Genomic DNA, 18,330 nt, shown 5'->3' on the forward strand with positions numbered 1-18,330 from the left:
CATAGGGTTATTGTGAGAATTAAATGATACATAACACATGCAAAAAAAATTGGAGTACTGCCTGGTCATAGTAAATATTCAGTAAGTAATTTCTTAATGTGATTGAGACTAAAAGGTAGCATTACCCTATATAACTCAGTATCATTTATACTAGAGATTCCTAATTTTCACCCTTGGCCAGGTTGATTACCACTGTGCTAGAGGCTGGGCTATTCCTTTCTTACGTGAACATTTTATAAATGACTCACCTCCATCATTGTCCAAGTTATCTCCACAAAGCATTTCCATGACAACATTGCAGCCTGTCCCACTCCAACCCACCTGGCACACACAGTGCCAACCATTTTGATCCAGGGTACATCGTCCATTTCCAAAGCAGAGTCCTGGGCAGCCATCTGAAAAGACATCAGAGAGTAACCATCACAGAGACATCAGAGTGGGATTGGCAAACAATGATGTATTTGCCTATAGGGAAGCATCTAATCATCTGGGCCCCATTCAGATGAGGTGTTGAATAAATGGAAGAGGAGCTTGCTTGCTTGCAAAACCTTCCCAGGGAACTTGTTATCCCTTACTCTGCAGTGGTTTTCCTTAGAGAGCCAATTAAGCTTTATTAATGCTAACCCCAATTCCCAACCCCTGGTTCACATAGGAAGAAAACTATGGCAGGGGCAAAAATTCTTTTTTCTTTTCAATAAACATATCTCCTCATCTCAATCAAAACTATATGGATGACACTGTATCTAGTTATGGCCAATATGTTGGGAAAAGATAGCAGTCCCTGTGAAGAAAAACTTTCCCTTACTACTTCCAGCTTGTGCTGATTTTCCCTTGTGATGTATTGCTTCAGAACTTAAGTATGTTGGTATACAGTTCAGACCACACCATTAAGTATTTGTTCACATGGTGCCTTAGAAATGTGCTGTAGTTGCTTCATATTTATTCACCTTTTCTCTTCAAGATTATTATTCATCTGCGGGCTAAGGATTGAAATCTTTACTTCTATGGTATCTCTCTCAAAAGCTTGCATGATATTATGCTTGTAACAATAATATTAAATGTTAAATAAGGGTTTATGGAATTAATACATGCTAGATTTAGACTTTCTGAATTATAGAAAACTGGAAAATATCGAGTCAAGAGGAAAGTGTAGCATTTAAATAACTTTTATTCATTGACGAAGCATCAACACTGACAATGGTTCCTCTTTAGACTTTAAATTTCTCAGGGATGCCCTACTCTTTGTACCCGTAGTTTGGAGTTCAGCTCTGGCAAAGGGTAACTTCACATGTGCCACATGCGCAGTGGGCAGATGAATGGAGAAAGCAACTATAATGCTACTGGGTGTTTTCCTAGTAGCAACACAGGACCAGACCTGAATTTTACAGGGAATAGTCCAGTCAATATTCATTTCGGTTTCTTTCTTTGAAATAAAATTCCAAAAGCATAAAGAGCAAAACAAAAAACAAACAAAAAACAAAAAAAAATTTTTAAAAATCTGTAGAAGTAACCCAGTGTTCCTTCTAAATAGTTTTCCAAATAACTATCAATAGACCAGAGGAAGAAAAAATTTAAAAATAAAATGAGAGATGGCTGTTAGAAAATATGGAAAGCTTTATGTATGTAATATACTCATTACATGGCATATGATGAACATACATACGTTTGAGAAGGGAAATTTTGTAGTTCTACTCTAATGGATATGCAATAGATAATTAAGATGAAATAAAGAATAATTTGGGACATATTAAGCTTCTGAAGCTGAGGTAGTGAAAGGCACTAGGATATCTGGCAGAAAAACCTTTGCTGTCTCTGTTAAAGGAAGCTCCCTGGAGGGATGTATGATGGGATACTTCTAGGAGGATAATTCTCCTGCCCTTGTAAGGACTTAGGAGTCCTTGTATATGGACTCGGAGCTACATTGTTATGTTAAAGAAAAAGTTCATCCTCTGAACCAAATTATTTAATAATTATTAAAGTATTAAAATTATTTAATAATTACCTGTGTTACACACACAGATCCAGACACACACACATATACAGAACTCAATATAAAGACAAGAGAAAATAGTCCTTAAAACTGCTTATCAGTCCATTCTATACTATGGCAAAAAGTGACTCTTCGATGTTGAAAAAATAAATTACCTTTTAGTGTGACAATTTTAGCATGAAACTGAGAACACTATATTTAAATAAGATTGCCAAAAATAAAAACAAACAACACAAATGGCAAAAAACACCACCCTTTCTTTCTCACATGCATATTTTCTTTTAAAAATATATTTCTGTTATAAAATTAGTGAGAAAAATCTTACCTCGGACAGCGTCTAAGTAGTGAGCTAAAAGGGAGGGGAAAAGAATGATCAAACGAGTTTCTGACTATATGACAAATAAATTTCAGACTAAAGCTATACAATATGTACTAATCATCTGTTGCCTAGGAGGAGAACAGCAAACTGTGAACTGCTGAAATGCCTGCAGCTCAAAAGTTGGGTACATGGGTCTGTGTAGTCTGTGAATAATATTTTCTGTGAGAATGATATTAATGGCATTTTTTCAAGAAACTCTATTAGGCTTCCTAAAAAGTGTCATATTTCATTAGAAGTATAAGAAGTATACTGCATTTTCACATTTCAGTAATAACTTCTGTGAAAGAGCACTGGCTTCAACTTCTTATTAGTAATATCTTTAGAAGGGAGTTCTGGAGTAAACACCTATGGTAATCATCACAATATTTAAATCCTCTTATGTAAAGGCAATAAACCTACTGTAGTACAGGAATGTAACTACTTAAGCTACACATCTGAATCTCACCCCTCTCCACCTTTTTAATGAATCTTAAATATTTCCCACAGTCGCAGAACAAGACTTACTGTACCTTTAGTAGAGAAGTAATGCAGTTTATGAAGATTATATGTTATATGTATTATATATATTATACATTACTTTGGCAAGTTCCAACCATTATAAGAAAATACTTTCACCTAAAAATGAAAGCTGTAGTATAGTCTAGTGAGGGAAAAGCCTACAAACAATGAATTGGGCATCCAGAGGCCCACATTTGCCTTTGCTCTGCAGGAATTTTCTGCGTAGTCAAGGAATGCCACTGGAACACTCTATGACCCACTTTCTTTAGTTGAACAATGGGAATCATACTTGTTACTCTGTATTAGTGACAACCTTTCTATGCAAAGGTTTGTTGCATAGAAACCTTTGTGGTGGATAGAAATATATGTTAAGGGCTTTGCTTTTTTTTTTTTCAGAAAAAGAAAGTGTTTTATAACTGAAATATTTATTTTTAATATCTTTTATAGTGTGAAGATCACATGATCGATTAAGTATTACATAAGCTTTTCCGTATTCACAGATCATTTTCCCTTTGTGAAATTAGCAATAAGGGGTGAAGAGAGAGTGGTGGCTTCAGGACCAACTCTCTACACTACCAGATAAACAATTCAACACAAATGTTCTATTGATGATAGGTCAGAAGTGGCTTCCTCATATACATTAAAGACAGCCTATAATGATATTGAATGGCCCCTGTTAAAGTAGTCCCATTTAATGAAATTGCCTCTAAGTGCTTTCAACCGAAACAACCTATACTTTTCAAAAGGAAAAAACGGGCAGAGAATGTTACCTTCACAACAAAAGCACTTTTCTTATTAACTAATGACACTTTATTCCAATGTAACATCTTTCACTTGAGTAACTCAAAGCACTTGAAAGCAGAAAACATAAGGAATACTGAAGTAATAAGAAATGAAACAACACAAAAAATAAGTAGAATATCATCGACAAAAGAAGAAACTTATCAGTTCACAAAACTTTAAAACTTGTAACCAACCCTCCTTGTCCTCCTCTACTCCAACCTCAAATTCTACTAAATGCCTAGTGATTGACTCACTAGACTGCTCTTAACTTCAACTAATTCAATTTACTTTGATTAAAGTATGGTGGTACTTACCAATTGTGCAGTGGTCGCCCTCCCATCCAGGGCTACACTCACATTTTCCATCTTTGCATTGGCCATGCTCAGTACAATGAGAATGACAGGAGCGTTCCTCACATGTTGGTCCTACCCAGCCTTCTTCACACTGGCAAATTCCTCTTGAGCAGACTCCATGGCTACCACACTCCATGGTACACAGCTCTGTGGGGAATTCAAAGAAGATATATTAACATATTTTGTTAAAACCAGCATCCATTCTTCCAAAAAACATTAGAATTACCAAAGATCCCAGTCTATATTTATATTTTATTTATTTATTATTTTAATAGAGATGGGGTCTTGCTATGTTAACCAGGCTGGTCTTGAACTTCTGGCCTCAAGTGATCCTCCCATCTTGGCTTCCCAAAGTGCTAGGATTACAGATGTGAGCCACCATGCCCTGCCTATACTTATATTTTAAACAAAATGTTAACAAACAATTTATATAAACAAGATGTCACAAAGATCTCTACCATCTGAATGAATGTGCAAGAAACTCTAAAAAGAGGTAGTTAAGTCTCTAAGAATAATATAAAACTCTAAGCCAAACTGATTTTGAGAAGTCTATAAAATGACAACGGCATTCAAGGCTTAGAAATGAGATTAATGACAAACAAATGCCAAGTGGGTTTCACTAAAAATTCATTAAGATCACAGATAATGTTGCAGGGATTTTACGATACTATAAGATATCACTAGGGGAAAAAAATCCTAATAAAACAGTGCCCTAACTTCATTCAGAAAGACAAGTTCATTAATTGGAAAGATAATAACTTTCTAATAAAATTCAAAATATGAAAAAGGTAAAGATGTCAATGATGACAACCAGCTGGTTTCCCTGATCATACTAACAATATTTGCATTTATTTTAAGCATATAAAATTAACCCTGGTTGATTAAAGTACACATCCTTCTTATCTTCAAATGCTACTCAGTATTTAGACAGTATAATAATGATGATGTGTACTGGCTCTGCTGAGTTTCTTTCCTTTATCACTTTGACTTTTTGTTGAGAAATGTTGAATATTAATAAAGTCATGACAGTAGATAAACCAACATAAAAGCAGGGAAGCCTCTTTCGTGATCTAATTCCCTTGCTGGAGGAAGAGAAGTAGGATAAAAACCTACGGGAAGAATGAAGTATGTTTTGGGAACAATAGACCACATATTCCTGAAAGGAAAAGAGGGTGTTCTGGAAGCCGGATTGTCTCTTCCACAGTCTCAAATTCTGAAACTAGTTTAATATATTTAGAGGCATTGATATTAATATACTCTACAGATAGCAAAGTTATTTTTCAGTAGATGACAATATTCTTTTGAAAAAGCCATGATTATGAGTTTTATTATAATCTGGATCAATTTGTTCATAAGTTTACTCATAAGCATTCTTTGAAGGTCAGGGTATGATGGAAAGAGTAGTGGATTTGAAATAAAGATAACTGCATCCCTGATTCCTCTGCTTAGTACCTATGGACCCTTAGGCAACTTACTAACATATTGTCTTAATCTCTGTTTGTGTAAGAATGCAATAAAAGTAATAACACTTATACCTCACAAGGCTGTTGGATAGATTTGAAATATAGTTTAGAGATGTAATCAATAGGACTTGCTCAAAATTGGATATAAGGGATGAAGGAAAGGGAAAAATAAAAGTTTGGCTTAAACAAATGGACAGATAATGCTGTCATTAATGAAATGAGAAAGGCTAAGGGAAAAATAAGGGTGGAAGATCAAACAGATTAACCTTAAGATATATGTAAAAAGCCAAGTGAAAATGTCAGTGCAACCAGTAGGATATATGATTCTGACAGGCCAGGGCTAGAGATATAAAATTGGCCATCTTTAGCATATAGGTGGTATTTAAAGGCATGGAAATAACTGGTTGATATCCCTAAAGAGGGAATAGAAGAGCCCTGAAGAAAGATCAGGTAGAAAAAAGAGGAACCATCAAAGGAAACTGGGATGGAGAAGGCGGTGAATGATAGGAAGAAATCCAGGAGATTGTGGTGTAACTAAAGCCCAAGAAGACACTTTTTAATAAAGGAGTGTTTAACTACATCTAATATTGCTGAGAGGTCAAGTAAGGCACAGCCAGAGAAGTGCCCATTGGATTTATCAACATGGAATTTGTTGATGACTTTAGGAAGAGCTGTACTGACAAAGGTGTAGTTGAAAATCCAAATTGGAAGGGGTGGAAACGTGAATGGAAAGCTGTACAGGGTATCATCAGGTTGTGAGAAAAGTCTAGGACACAGAAAAACGTATCTTAAAAAGGTGGGCCTTGGCTTAAAAAGTGGTAGCTCAGGTAGAATTATCCTGAAAGAACCCCTGGTCCCGAATCTTGGTCTGAATCTCTGATAATTTGTATTTATAATTTCAGTTCTTGCAGTAAGGCTGATATTATCATTCTGTTCCCCTTCACGGCCTCCCCCCAAGACATTAAAAACTGAACTGAAAGGGCCTTTATAAGATTAGGCGCTAATTGGTTAAAGCTAGTCAAGACAGTTCTGACTAGAATAGTTAGAAGCAAACACTTTTCATATATTGCTTTGTACAACTATAAATGTTAGGCATAGAGGAGTATGACATTCTGATTTCTGTCTGAAAAGTAATAGAACTAGATGAACAGTATTGGCCAAATAGCAGACTAGGCTATTTTCAAACTATCTCTATATAAACCATTAGAAATGTTGGATATAATGTAACAATTTTTTAAATTGCATGTCTTGGCTCACAAAAAAAGAGAAATCTTCAAGTGCCAGAAGCAAAGAGGATGCTAAAAGCCAAAGCAGTCAATCCTCTAGTAGTCTTGAGAGCTATTATACCCAATTACGACTAGGGGTTTGGGTACTTATGTCCACAAAGAAAAAAGAGATGAGGTATTGGACCCATTTCAGATGGGGAGTTGGACTAAATCTCCAGCATAAAGTTGGAGACACTTGAAAGGCTGCAATTTCAGTAAGATGGTGAGTAATAAACTGGACCCACTAGCCCAGAGAGATGACAAAGCACTGACTATTGAGTACAAAATAATAATAATAATAAATCTGGAGCTAGGATAAATGTAGAAATAAAATACTATCTTTTAATAGTATGTAAGATGGAGTGTCCTGAATGAAATATTTGGGAAGCCTTGTATTATTCGGGAGTTAGGTAACTGGTAATTTGTCAAGTATGCATATGAAAACATAAAGGTGAAATTCTGTTTCTAGTAATAGGGACCTAAGTAATTTTTACTATTCCCTTCTGATGAGAACTAGAAAATCTAAACAAAATATATTTTAAAATCTTTTGGGAGTGAGTGGAGTTCACAAAACAGTAAAGAATTACTGTGCCAACATATACACCATGGAATACTATGCAGCCATATAAAAGGATGAGTTCATGTCCTTTGCAGGGACATGAATGAAGCTGGAAACCATAATTCTCAGCAAACTACGGCAAGGACAAAAAACCAAACACCGCATGCTCTCACTCATAGGTGGGAATTGAACAATGAGAACACTTGGACATAGGAAGGGGAACATCACACACTGGGGCCTATCGTGGGGAGGGGGGAGTAGGGAGGGATAGCATTAGGAAATATACCTAATGTAAATGACGAGTTAATGGGTGCAGCACACCAACATGGCACATGTATACATATATAACAAACCTGCACATTGTGCACATGTACCCTAGAACTTAAAGTATAATTTTTAAAAAAAAGAAAAAAAAAGAAAAAAAAAAAAGAATTGCTGTGCCAAGTTCCAGAAGAAAAAGAAAACCCAGAGAGAGGAGCCTGACATTTGTGGATGCTTTTCCCGTAGCAGCATCTGTCAATTATATCAGAGTGAGCTAGAGGCTCAGAGGCTGAGTAGGGCGTTTTCAGTCTCATGGAATCAGAAAATAAAAATTGAATCGAAATTTCCAACATTGGCCAGGCACATTGGCACACACCTGCAATCCCAGCACTGTGGAAGGGTGAGGTGGGCAGGTCACTTGAGCGTAGGAGTTTGAGACCAGCCTGTGCAATGTAGTGAGACTCCATCTCTACAAAAAATACAAAAGATACCCAGCATTTTGGGAGGCCGAGATGGGCGGATCATGAGGTCAGGAGATTGAGACCATTCTGGTTAACATGGTGAAACCCCATCTCTACTAAAACAAACAAACAAACAAACAAACAAACAAACAAACAAAAAACTAGCCAGGCGAGGTGGCGGGCGCCTGTAGTCCCAGCTACTCGGGAGGCTGAGGCAGGAGAATGGCGTAAACCCGGGAGGCAGAGCTTGCAGTGAGCTGAGATCCGGCCACTGCACTCCAGCCTGGGCGACAGAGCGAGACTCTGTCTCAAAAATAAAAATAAAAATAAATAAATAAAAAGATAGCTGGGTGTGGTGGCATGTGCCTACAGCTACTCAAGAAGCTGAGGTGGGAGGATTGCTTGAGCCCAGGTGGTCGAGGCTGCAGTGAGCAATGTTCATGCCACTGCACTCCAGCCTGGGCAACAGAGTGAGACCCTGTCTCAAAAAAAAAAAAAAAAAAAAAATTCCAACATTGAAGAAAGCGGTAAGCCAAATAAATGAAGCAAAATTGAAAGAAGACAAAAGGGAAAAGGACAAATTCACAGTCATAGTCAGACTTTACAGCCCCCCCTCTCACACCAACTGATAGAGCAAGCAAACAAATCAGGAGTATGAAATATTTAAGCAACATGGTTAACAGATTTGATCTAATTGATATATATAAGACACTGCCATAAATGTCTACAAAATACACATAATGTATTTCAAATGTATACAGAACATTTATAAATATTGACCATATGCTAGGCTCTAAAGCAAGTCTTGATATATTTAGAAGTATTGAAGTCATACATAGGATATTTTAAGTCCAGTATGAAATTAAACTTGAAATTAGTAATAGCAGATGAATCTAAAATCCATACATGTTTGGAAATCAAGAAATACACTTTTGAATAAAACATTAAACAAATAAGACATCATCATGAAAATTAGAAGAGACTGAAATGAGTGAAAATGTGTAATATAATTAAATCCATGTGTACAGAAAAATTTATAAGGTAGAAAGAAAAACGAGCTGAAAAACCATGACCTAAGCATTGACTCTAAGAAATTAGAAAGAGAAAACCAAAGTATACTCCAAAAAAGTAGAAGGAAGAAAATACTAATTATAAGAGCTAAAGCTAATACAATAGGAATAAATATACTACAGAAAGAATTAACAAAGTCAATACTTGATGATTGGCTCAGACCAAAAAAATTGATAAACTCCTCGTGGAGACTGATCAAGATGAAAATACAGAAGACCCAAATAACCAATATCAGAAATAAAAAATAATGACATTGCTATACATAGTACAAATATAAAACATCCTAAGAGGATATCACTAACAGCTTTTTGTCAACACATCTGAAATTTTTGATGAAATGAACAAATTTCTAGAATAATACAACTTAATAAACTACAAGAAAAAATGGAAACTGAATAGTTTCTATAAAGAAACTTAATCCATAATGGAAAACATTACCACAAAGAAAATTCCAGTCTCAGATGACTTCATTTGTAAATATACCAAACTTTTAAGAAAGAAAAATTGCCAATCTTAAATAAACTTTTCCAAAAAATAGAAAAAGAGGAAGCTCTTAACAATATGCCTTATGAGGTCAGCATAATCCCGATATAAAATTCTGAAGGATATTATTTAAAAAATATATGCCAATCTTTCTCATGAAGATTTCATTCATGGATACAAAAATCCTAAACAAAAATTAACATAGCAAATCTAGCATTACATAACAGGAAATAATATCATGACCAATTTGTGTTTATTCTAGGAATATATTATAAGATTGCTTTCACATTTGAAAATTAACAAATGTAATTCATCACATATATGGAATAAAATAGAAAAATCAAATTATCATCTCAATAGATATATAATAGATATTTCATAAAATACTAAACATCCATTCATGATAAAAACTTGTAGCAAACTAAGACTAAAAGGAAATTTTGAGTTAACTTGTAATTAAAAGGAACTTTTAACTTTAATTTTAAAACTAAGACTAAAAGGAACTTTAAATTTGATAAAGAGTAGCTACAACACCTCATAGCAAACATCATAATAGTGAGATGTTGAAATCTTTTCTTGTATTATTAAGACTGAGAAAAGACGCCTATGATCATCACTTCTACACAATATTAATTCTGGAGGTCCTCACCAATGAAATTATGCAAGACAAAGAAAACTTGTATAAACACTGAAAAGGAATAAATAAAGTCATCATCACTCAAAGGCAGTACAACTTTAACTTAATGGACATATATAGGATCTCAAAGCTATGACTATACAATACATGTTCTTTCCAAGCACACAGAGAATAACCCACAAAAACTGACAAAGATTCGTCTACAAAGCAAGACTCAATAAATGCCAAAGTTTCCACAGCATACAGATTATACTGCTTTAAAATGTGCAGTAAAATTAGAAATCAATAAACAAAAAGATAACAAAAGAAAAATCCCAGAAAGGTGTTCTTTAAAAACACACTTAAAAATAATTCATGAATTATGTTTCAAAAATTACATTGGAATTAGAAACTGAGTAACAATGAAATACTATTTACAAAAACTTGTGGGATGCAGCTTAGACAGCAACTTATAACAAATTTACAGCCTGAAATGCATGTAGTAGAAAAGAAGAATAATTGAAATCTAATGAGCAAAGTGTCCAAATCAAGAATTTGGAAAAAGGACTACATATAAGTAGATGAAGGACACAACAAAGCCAAGAGCAGAAGTTAATGAAATTGGAAACAAAGAAACAACAGAGAAGATCAACAAAATCAAAATCTACATCTTTGAGATGAATATAAAAAATAGGAAACCTGTGGCAAAGTAAGAGAGCTAGAAAAAAGGAAAAGAAAGAATACAAATAAACATTAAAGATTAAAATTCAAAAATAAATTAGAGACTGCTATTAACAACTTTATGCCAGTAAGTCTGAAACCTTAGATAAAGTAGACTTTTTCCAGAAAACAAATGGACGTGAGAAGAAATAGAAAACCTGAATACACATTTAAAACATTGAAAATTGCCCAGATGGTTTTACAGGTGTATTTTGTCAAATTTTCAAAGGACAGATAATCTCTATTTTAAACTATACCAGAGAACCGGAAAAAAGGAAAACCATCTTGAATCATTTTATAAGACTATAGTCTAGTTCCAAGACAGTTCAAAAATAGGGTAAGAAAAGGAGAAAATGATTTTTTTTTTTTTAAAAGATGAGATGTCACTATTTTGCCCAGACTGGACTCGAACTCTTGAGCCAAGCAATTCTTCCACCCCAGCCTCCCAAGTAGCTGGGACTGCAGGTGTGTTCCACCTTGTCCAGCTTTAGAAATGATTTCTTAATAGGCCAATCTCACTTATAAACATGCAAAAATCTCCAAGAAAATATCTGGTAATCAAATAAAAAATGCACACACATACACACACATACATTCACCAGTATACAGAAGTCACAGCCAAATAAGCATGAATGCTAGGATGGTTTAACTTTAGAAATATCTATTAATGTAATTCACCACTGAATTATTCCATTTTACTTTAACACATTTCATAATGATTAAAGAAAAATTATAATTTTATTATTATATGTAGAAAGAGTACCATTTAAAATTTAGTTCGTATTTATGATAGAATCTCCTAGAAAAGCATGGCTAAAAGATAACTTAACTGAATATGGTAAAGGTGATTTACCAAAATCCTATAGTAAACATCATATTTAGTACAGAAATAGAGTAATATATTCCTCTTAATGTCAGAAGAAGTACTAGAATTAACTACAGCTTCTAACTCAATGTTGTATTGGAAATCATAGTCAGCACAAAAAAGCAACCAAAGACATAAAAAAGTGGAATGCCTGAAAAGGAAGAGACAAAATTGAATATACAAGTAAACTATGAAAGCTACAAGAGAGAATAACAAGGTTTCTGGATGTAAAACCAAAAAGAAAAAATCAATAGCATGCCTGGATATCGGGGGCAGCAAATTAGAACATGTACTTTTTTTTTCTAAATAAAAGGTCCCATTAACGATAATAGCAAATATAGCAAAAAAAGGTTCCATACTCCTTCACATAAAATTTTACAACTTTATTGAAGAACACATAAAAAGACCCAATCAATGGAAAGTACTGTGTTCATGGCTCACAAGCCTCAATATCATTAGAATGTCAATTTTTCTGTACTAGTTCTATAAATTCAATGTAATTCTGGTAAATATCCCATCACAGAGCTTGAAACATGATCCTAAAATCCATATGAAACAGAAAAGGCCAAGAATATCCAAGAACATTTTGAAGCATACCTATTAATACTAGGGGGTGTGTATATCTGTCTGAACGTAAATATCCATCAATGGGAAAGGATATATAAATTTCAGTATATTTATGCAGTGCAAAAAATATAGCAGTTAACTTGAATAAGGTAGAGGTCCATGCCTGAATATGGATAAACTTTAGAAACATAACAATGAAGGAGGAAAGCAAGTTATTCATATGAAATTTAAACACATGTAGAACAATACAACATTTTATGGATATATACATATTTGGAAAAGCTTAAAAATATGTATTGTATGGCAATGATTAGATTGAGGATAGTGGTTTCTGCTGTAGAGAAGAGAGGCAGATGGGATCACAAAAGTATACATAGGGATTTTGTGTTTATTAACTTTTTTTTTTTTTTTTTTTTTTTTTGAGATGGAGTCTCGCTCTGTCGCCCAGGCTGGAGTGCAGTGGCGCACCATCTCAGTTCACTGCAAGCTCCACCTCCCGGGTTTACGCCATTTTCCTGCCTCCCGAGTACCTGGGACTACAGGCGCCCACCACCTCGCCTGGCTAGTTTTTTTTTTGTATTTTTTAGTAGAGACGGGGTTTCACTGTGTTGCCAGGATGGTCTTGATCTCCTGACCTCGTGATCCGCCCGTCTCGGCCTCCCAAAGTGCTGAGATTACAGGCTTGAGCCACCGCGCCCGGCTGTGTTTATTAATTTTTAAAGCAAAGTAGTGGGTTTACAGCTGTTCATTATGTTATCTTACATGTCTGAAATACTTCATAATAATTTACAAAAGAAAAAGAGAATCAGTAAAAAACAACAGTCTTTAGAGACTGACTGTTCTATTGAATAAATAACTGGAGATACGACTTAACCTAACTCTTACACAATACCCTCCACAGATACAAACCACAACCATGAGTCGGATTTATAGTTTCAGCACAGCAAGTATCCAGGTGGGAAGCAATATCCCCATGAATGAGGGAATCCTCTACAACATGCATTACTATAAATGGAGAAGCAGATCTTAAGCAATAAGCATTCCTCATTTTGAACTGCATCAACATTTCTGCAATTGCATCCAGTTCCAAATGGAGTTTCTGGACTGATTCTAAGACATTTTTCAATCCCAATCTTCCTATAATCGGCAGTGGGGTTGGTGTGGGTGAAGAACTAACAGAAAACATGCAGGCAATTGTATAATTTATAAACAAGATAGAAATGATATTTGCTCTAATACATTTGTCTCATGAATAGTTCTATTTCATGTGTAATATTTTCTATCTTGTTGAAAATACATTAACATTACAGGCTACAAAATATGACAAAAGAATGCTAAAATATAAACATTCTTCTGTGCAAATGTATTGGAAAAGAACATGAAAAATATAGGCAGACACTTTAAAGTTCTATTGAGACATTTCATTTTTAATAAGTTTTTTATGCATGTCAACAATGAACAACACTTGTATAAATTGAACTCAGATACAACTGGAACACTTCTTTGTTGCATGCTGACAAAGAGCAATTTGATTAAACAGTAAATCCTTCAGAGCCTCCCTCAGAACCACTTCTCTGAGATTTACTTTTTAGGCAAAAGTTTCTAGTAATGTAAACTCTGTTATTCTTGACCCCTCTGCCTTCTCCAATATTAGGTGGTGATCATATTTGGCACCCCAAAATATTAAATCTGGTTATCAGTTTCTAAAGTATACAGTAATGTAAAATTTTCAATATTAAAATATGGCATTCTAAACAAGGAAAAGATACCTCTGATATAAAAATTCATAAAAATTAAGAAATTATTACATATTCACTTGCCCAGAATCTGGTAGGATCAATTAAAGATCACAGTAAATTAGGCTGAAAGGGAAAGCACAGGGAAGAACAGAGAATGAATGAGCCTGAATAGACAGAGACCCTCTCTTTGTTAGACTTTACTGCAATTTTTCTTGGGGAAACTAAATGATGAGGATTTTCTCATTGTTTTGTTTGATTAATATGAGAAATAGCAGTAAGAAAAAAAATGTAAGGTTATATTGGCAAGTGTAGGCAGTGCCAGCTCAAGCTGTTTAAGGGCTGAAAAAAAATTTGGTGTATACCAAAAATTTCACTAAAATCAAGCAATGTTTTAACTAATAATAGTAAACATTATTACAAACAAAAGTTTGTATACTGTGTGTTGTTTCACCAAGCATTTGGATCATTTTCATTTTACTGATTTCAACTCCTTCCATTTCTCAGTAGCAAATATTGTACTAGAGAGTGGGACTACTATAAGTCACTGTTAACTTTATACCAATAGAACACACATGCACACATGCATGCACATACACACATACATACATGCATGCACACACTTATTTTTGGTGTCTATTTCTCTAAAGGTAATTTGAAGAACATATTACTTGATGAGGTATCATATCTGTTTTATTGTATATGGTTAAATTAAATACTATCTCTAACCAATCTTTACAAGTACCTTGCTATGATAAAGATTTGGCTTTACTGTGGGATAAGTATCACATTTTCTATGCTCGAAGTATAATGGCATCTCCTCATTTTAACACAGAAAACCTATAACATATTTGTCCCTCAGTCTCAGCATTACAATGATGCTTCAATATATCTTAGTAGTTTTAATACTACCTTAAATCTGAACAATTAAACTGAAGAGATTCAAAATGATACAAAATGTCAGCTAGCTTTAACTGAACAAATAGCAACATACAAGCAGCATAACAACAGCAACACACTCCAGCCTATACAAAACCTTGAGATGATTCTCAAATTCTTGATGAATAAGAACAAAAATCCCAAGGAATCTAGCAGGTGAAGATCAAAAGTTGTAATGACTTTCAGCTTAATGTTTCATGGATCTTGATTGTCACATGGATTTGGATTTCCTTCACAAAGGAACTGGTTAACTGTTCCTTGGTAGATCTGAATAAGCTGACAAGACAGAAAAATCCACGCCTGACTTGTAACTTTTGAATTCCATAAAATAAGTCAGTTGGCCTTTTCACTATACAGAATCTTTCCTTTGGAATAAATCCTGTTTCCTTGCTTGCTAAATAAAATATTCTCTCTAACTGTAGATGTCACATTTTGGTTAGCTTAGTGATAAGAAGCTCAAACTATTGAAGATGAGGTGAACTTCTACACATTTGTAGCTACAGGCTGCAACAGTGTGTTTCAATCCTTTGATTATAAACCTGACACTTTCGCCTATCCAAATAGTATCCTCAAATGCCAAAGAATGTTGAAATCTAGACATTTGTTTCACAAATGCTTATCATTTGACCCAGTAGGTACCAGACTGTCAGGGTAAAACCATCACCCTAAAGAAGCAAATATTAACTTTTTTTTTTTTTTTTTTTTTTTTTTTTTTTGAGACGGAGTCTCACTCTTGTCGTCCAGGCTGGAGTGCAGTGGTGTGATCTCGACTCACTGCAACCTCCACCTCCTGGGTTTAAGTGATTCTCCTGCCTCAGTCTCCTGAGTAGCTGGGACTACAGACACACACCACCACACCCAGAAAATTTTTGTATTTTTAGTAGAGACGGGGTTTTGCCTTCTTGGCCAGGCCGGTCTCGAACTCCTGACCTCAGGTGATCCACCCGCCTCGGCCTCCCAAAGTGCTGGGATTATAGGCGTGAGCCACTGCACCCGGCCCTGCAAATATTAACTTTTAAGGCTCCTGATCTGTCATTAGTAGTAGTCCATGGGATTGCTCAGTCATGGCAGAGTTTGTTTTGGTTTATCTACAGCTTTTCACTTAGACCTTCTTATCATAATTGCTATCTAGTTGCAGTTTGTGACCACCTAAAAGGGCAAGCTTAACTGCCTCATAGAGGTATGAAATGCATGTCTTAGACATCAGTAAAACAGTGCGCTCACTTATAAAACTATATACACTATATAGTGTATATCACTTATAAAACTACTATTGGACTAATTACTACTGCATCTTATCTAAGAGTGGCTACTTAAGAACTATTTCTTGGTAAATTAGAAAGCTACTCTTTGTATATAAAGTTTAACACTCTTGGGCATGATTTGGTAAAACGTTAAAATTGCACTCGGCAGAATTTTTTCTCCCTTTCCTGAATGATATTTGACCTGCTTTTCCTTTTTCAGAAAATTTTGACATTACCTCTCCTCAAAATGAATTTTCATTAGTCCCCTTGACGCACATCTAAATTACCTACATGGTGTTATTCTAAGGCAATAAGCCTCCTAACTTAGCAAGAAACTCTACAAACCGAAGATCTTCAAATATACGTCTAAGTCCCCAAGCAAATCTGATAGTATACTTCAGTGGTGAAGCCAAAGCTGTATGTTGGAAGAACACTTCACGCAGACTAAAACTCTTACTCTAAATGAGAAAGAGGTCACAGAGTTGTCTTCCCCATCCCATTCAACACTATTGCTAAGGGCTCACCATCCTTTAGAACACTAACTCTAATTGGAGTCCACAAGAGAGACAATACTAGCAATCATCAGGCAACCTCTGCAACGGTGGTAGGCTTCTGCATCCTGAATGCAGAAGGTGTGTTCAAGGCATTACAAAGGCATGGAAAGCAGCTTTCTGTCAAAGACCTGGGCAGGGGCTGCATACATATTTACAAAGCTGCCATCATAGCCCAACAGACCATGCACCAACAGTTTATTTTTACCCCTATAAATAAACATGACAGGGGAGAAAAGAAATGTAAAGAACCCAGAGTCAACAAAATCCTCGGCATGATGAAGAAAAAGGCGTATAAATTCCTTATATAGTATTTCAATGCACAGTTTAGTGTCATTTAAGACATTTAGTTTTTAAAAAATTTATAGTTTTACTCTATGGCAATCATCAAGGCTCTATGGTTATTAGTGTCATCTGAACTTTAAGAAATATATTTGTATGTTTCCTATGAGTCACCACACCCATTCCTCTAAGGATTAATAATGGAGTAAAGCATTTGACTTTATGTCTATCCTTGTCTCATGATATCAACATTCTAGTGAGGTTACACTGTACTATAGGAAAGCTATGAGGAGGTAGTATATCAATCTTGGTATATTTACACAAAGTTAAAGTCCTTGGCTCACTCTCAATTTCACAAATAGCATGCATGCTACACATTTCTACCTGGCTAAGCCACCAGCACATTTAAACTCAACATGTTTATAACCTACATTTTAATCTCTACTCATGAATCAGTTCTTTATCCTGATTTCACTATTTTTTTTTTTGAGGCAGGGGTCTCACTCTGTTGCCCAGGCTGGAGTGCAGTGGCTAGATCATGGCTCATGGCGGTGTTGACCTCTCAGGCCCAAGTAATCCTCCCGCCTCAGCCTCCTGAGCAGCTGGAACTACAGACACATGCCACCATGCCCAACTAATTAAAAAATTTTTGCAGAGATTGGGTCTCACTATGTTGCCCAGGCTGGTCTTTAACTCCCGGGCTCAAGCAATCTTCCTGTCTTGGCTTCCCAAGTAGCTGGGATGACATAAATGAGCCACCGCATCCAGCCTGATTTTACTATTTTTGTTAATATCACAATAATAATCCTAGTTTCCAAGGCTAGGAAACTCGGCATTATGCTTTCATCTTCCTTTTGCCTTATGCTCATATCCAGCTACATCTTTCAGTTCTTCTGTTTTCAACACTTCTTCTATTTCTCTCTCTCTGGAGAGCCAGGATAGCATAGTGATTATGAGTATGGACTCTAAAGTCTGATTTCCTGGTCTGGAATCCTAGCTGAGACATGGATTAACTATGGGACTTTGAGCATCTCACTAAATCTTTCTATGCTTTGGTTTCCCATCTATAAAATGGGGTTGGTACAAGGAACAAATGAGTTAATATATGTAAAGTGCTTACGTATATTACATATAGTGCTGGGTACATAAGTATTACATAACTGTTAGAAATTATGACTATCTCTGTATGACTACACTTATCTGGCCCTTCACCATCTTTTGTGTTGAGTCTCACAAAAGCCTCC

The 18,330-nt window shown here is 35.3% G+C and overlaps 1 protein-coding gene across 1 annotated transcript in view; it reads right to left on the minus strand.

The window, feature by feature from the left end:
• The window catches only part of TENM1 (teneurin transmembrane protein 1), a 498,746-nt gene that overhangs the window by 186,333 nt on the left and 294,083 nt on the right, over nucleotides 1-18,330 (minus strand). The window contains exons 10-12 of the mRNA XM_050776593.1: nucleotides 3,965-4,150; nucleotides 2,316-2,339; nucleotides 249-395 (exon numbers count right to left, since the gene is read on the minus strand). Of these exons, the coding sequence (XP_050632550.1) occupies nucleotides 249-395; nucleotides 2,316-2,339; nucleotides 3,965-4,150 (357 nt within the window). The remainder of the gene's footprint in view (nucleotides 1-248; nucleotides 396-2,315; nucleotides 2,340-3,964; nucleotides 4,151-18,330) is intronic.

This window comes from Macaca thibetana, chromosome X, assembly GCF_024542745.1.
Source record: "Macaca thibetana thibetana isolate TM-01 chromosome X, ASM2454274v1, whole genome shotgun sequence".
NCBI classification, from domain to species: Eukaryota; Metazoa; Chordata; class Mammalia; order Primates; family Cercopithecidae; genus Macaca; species Macaca thibetana.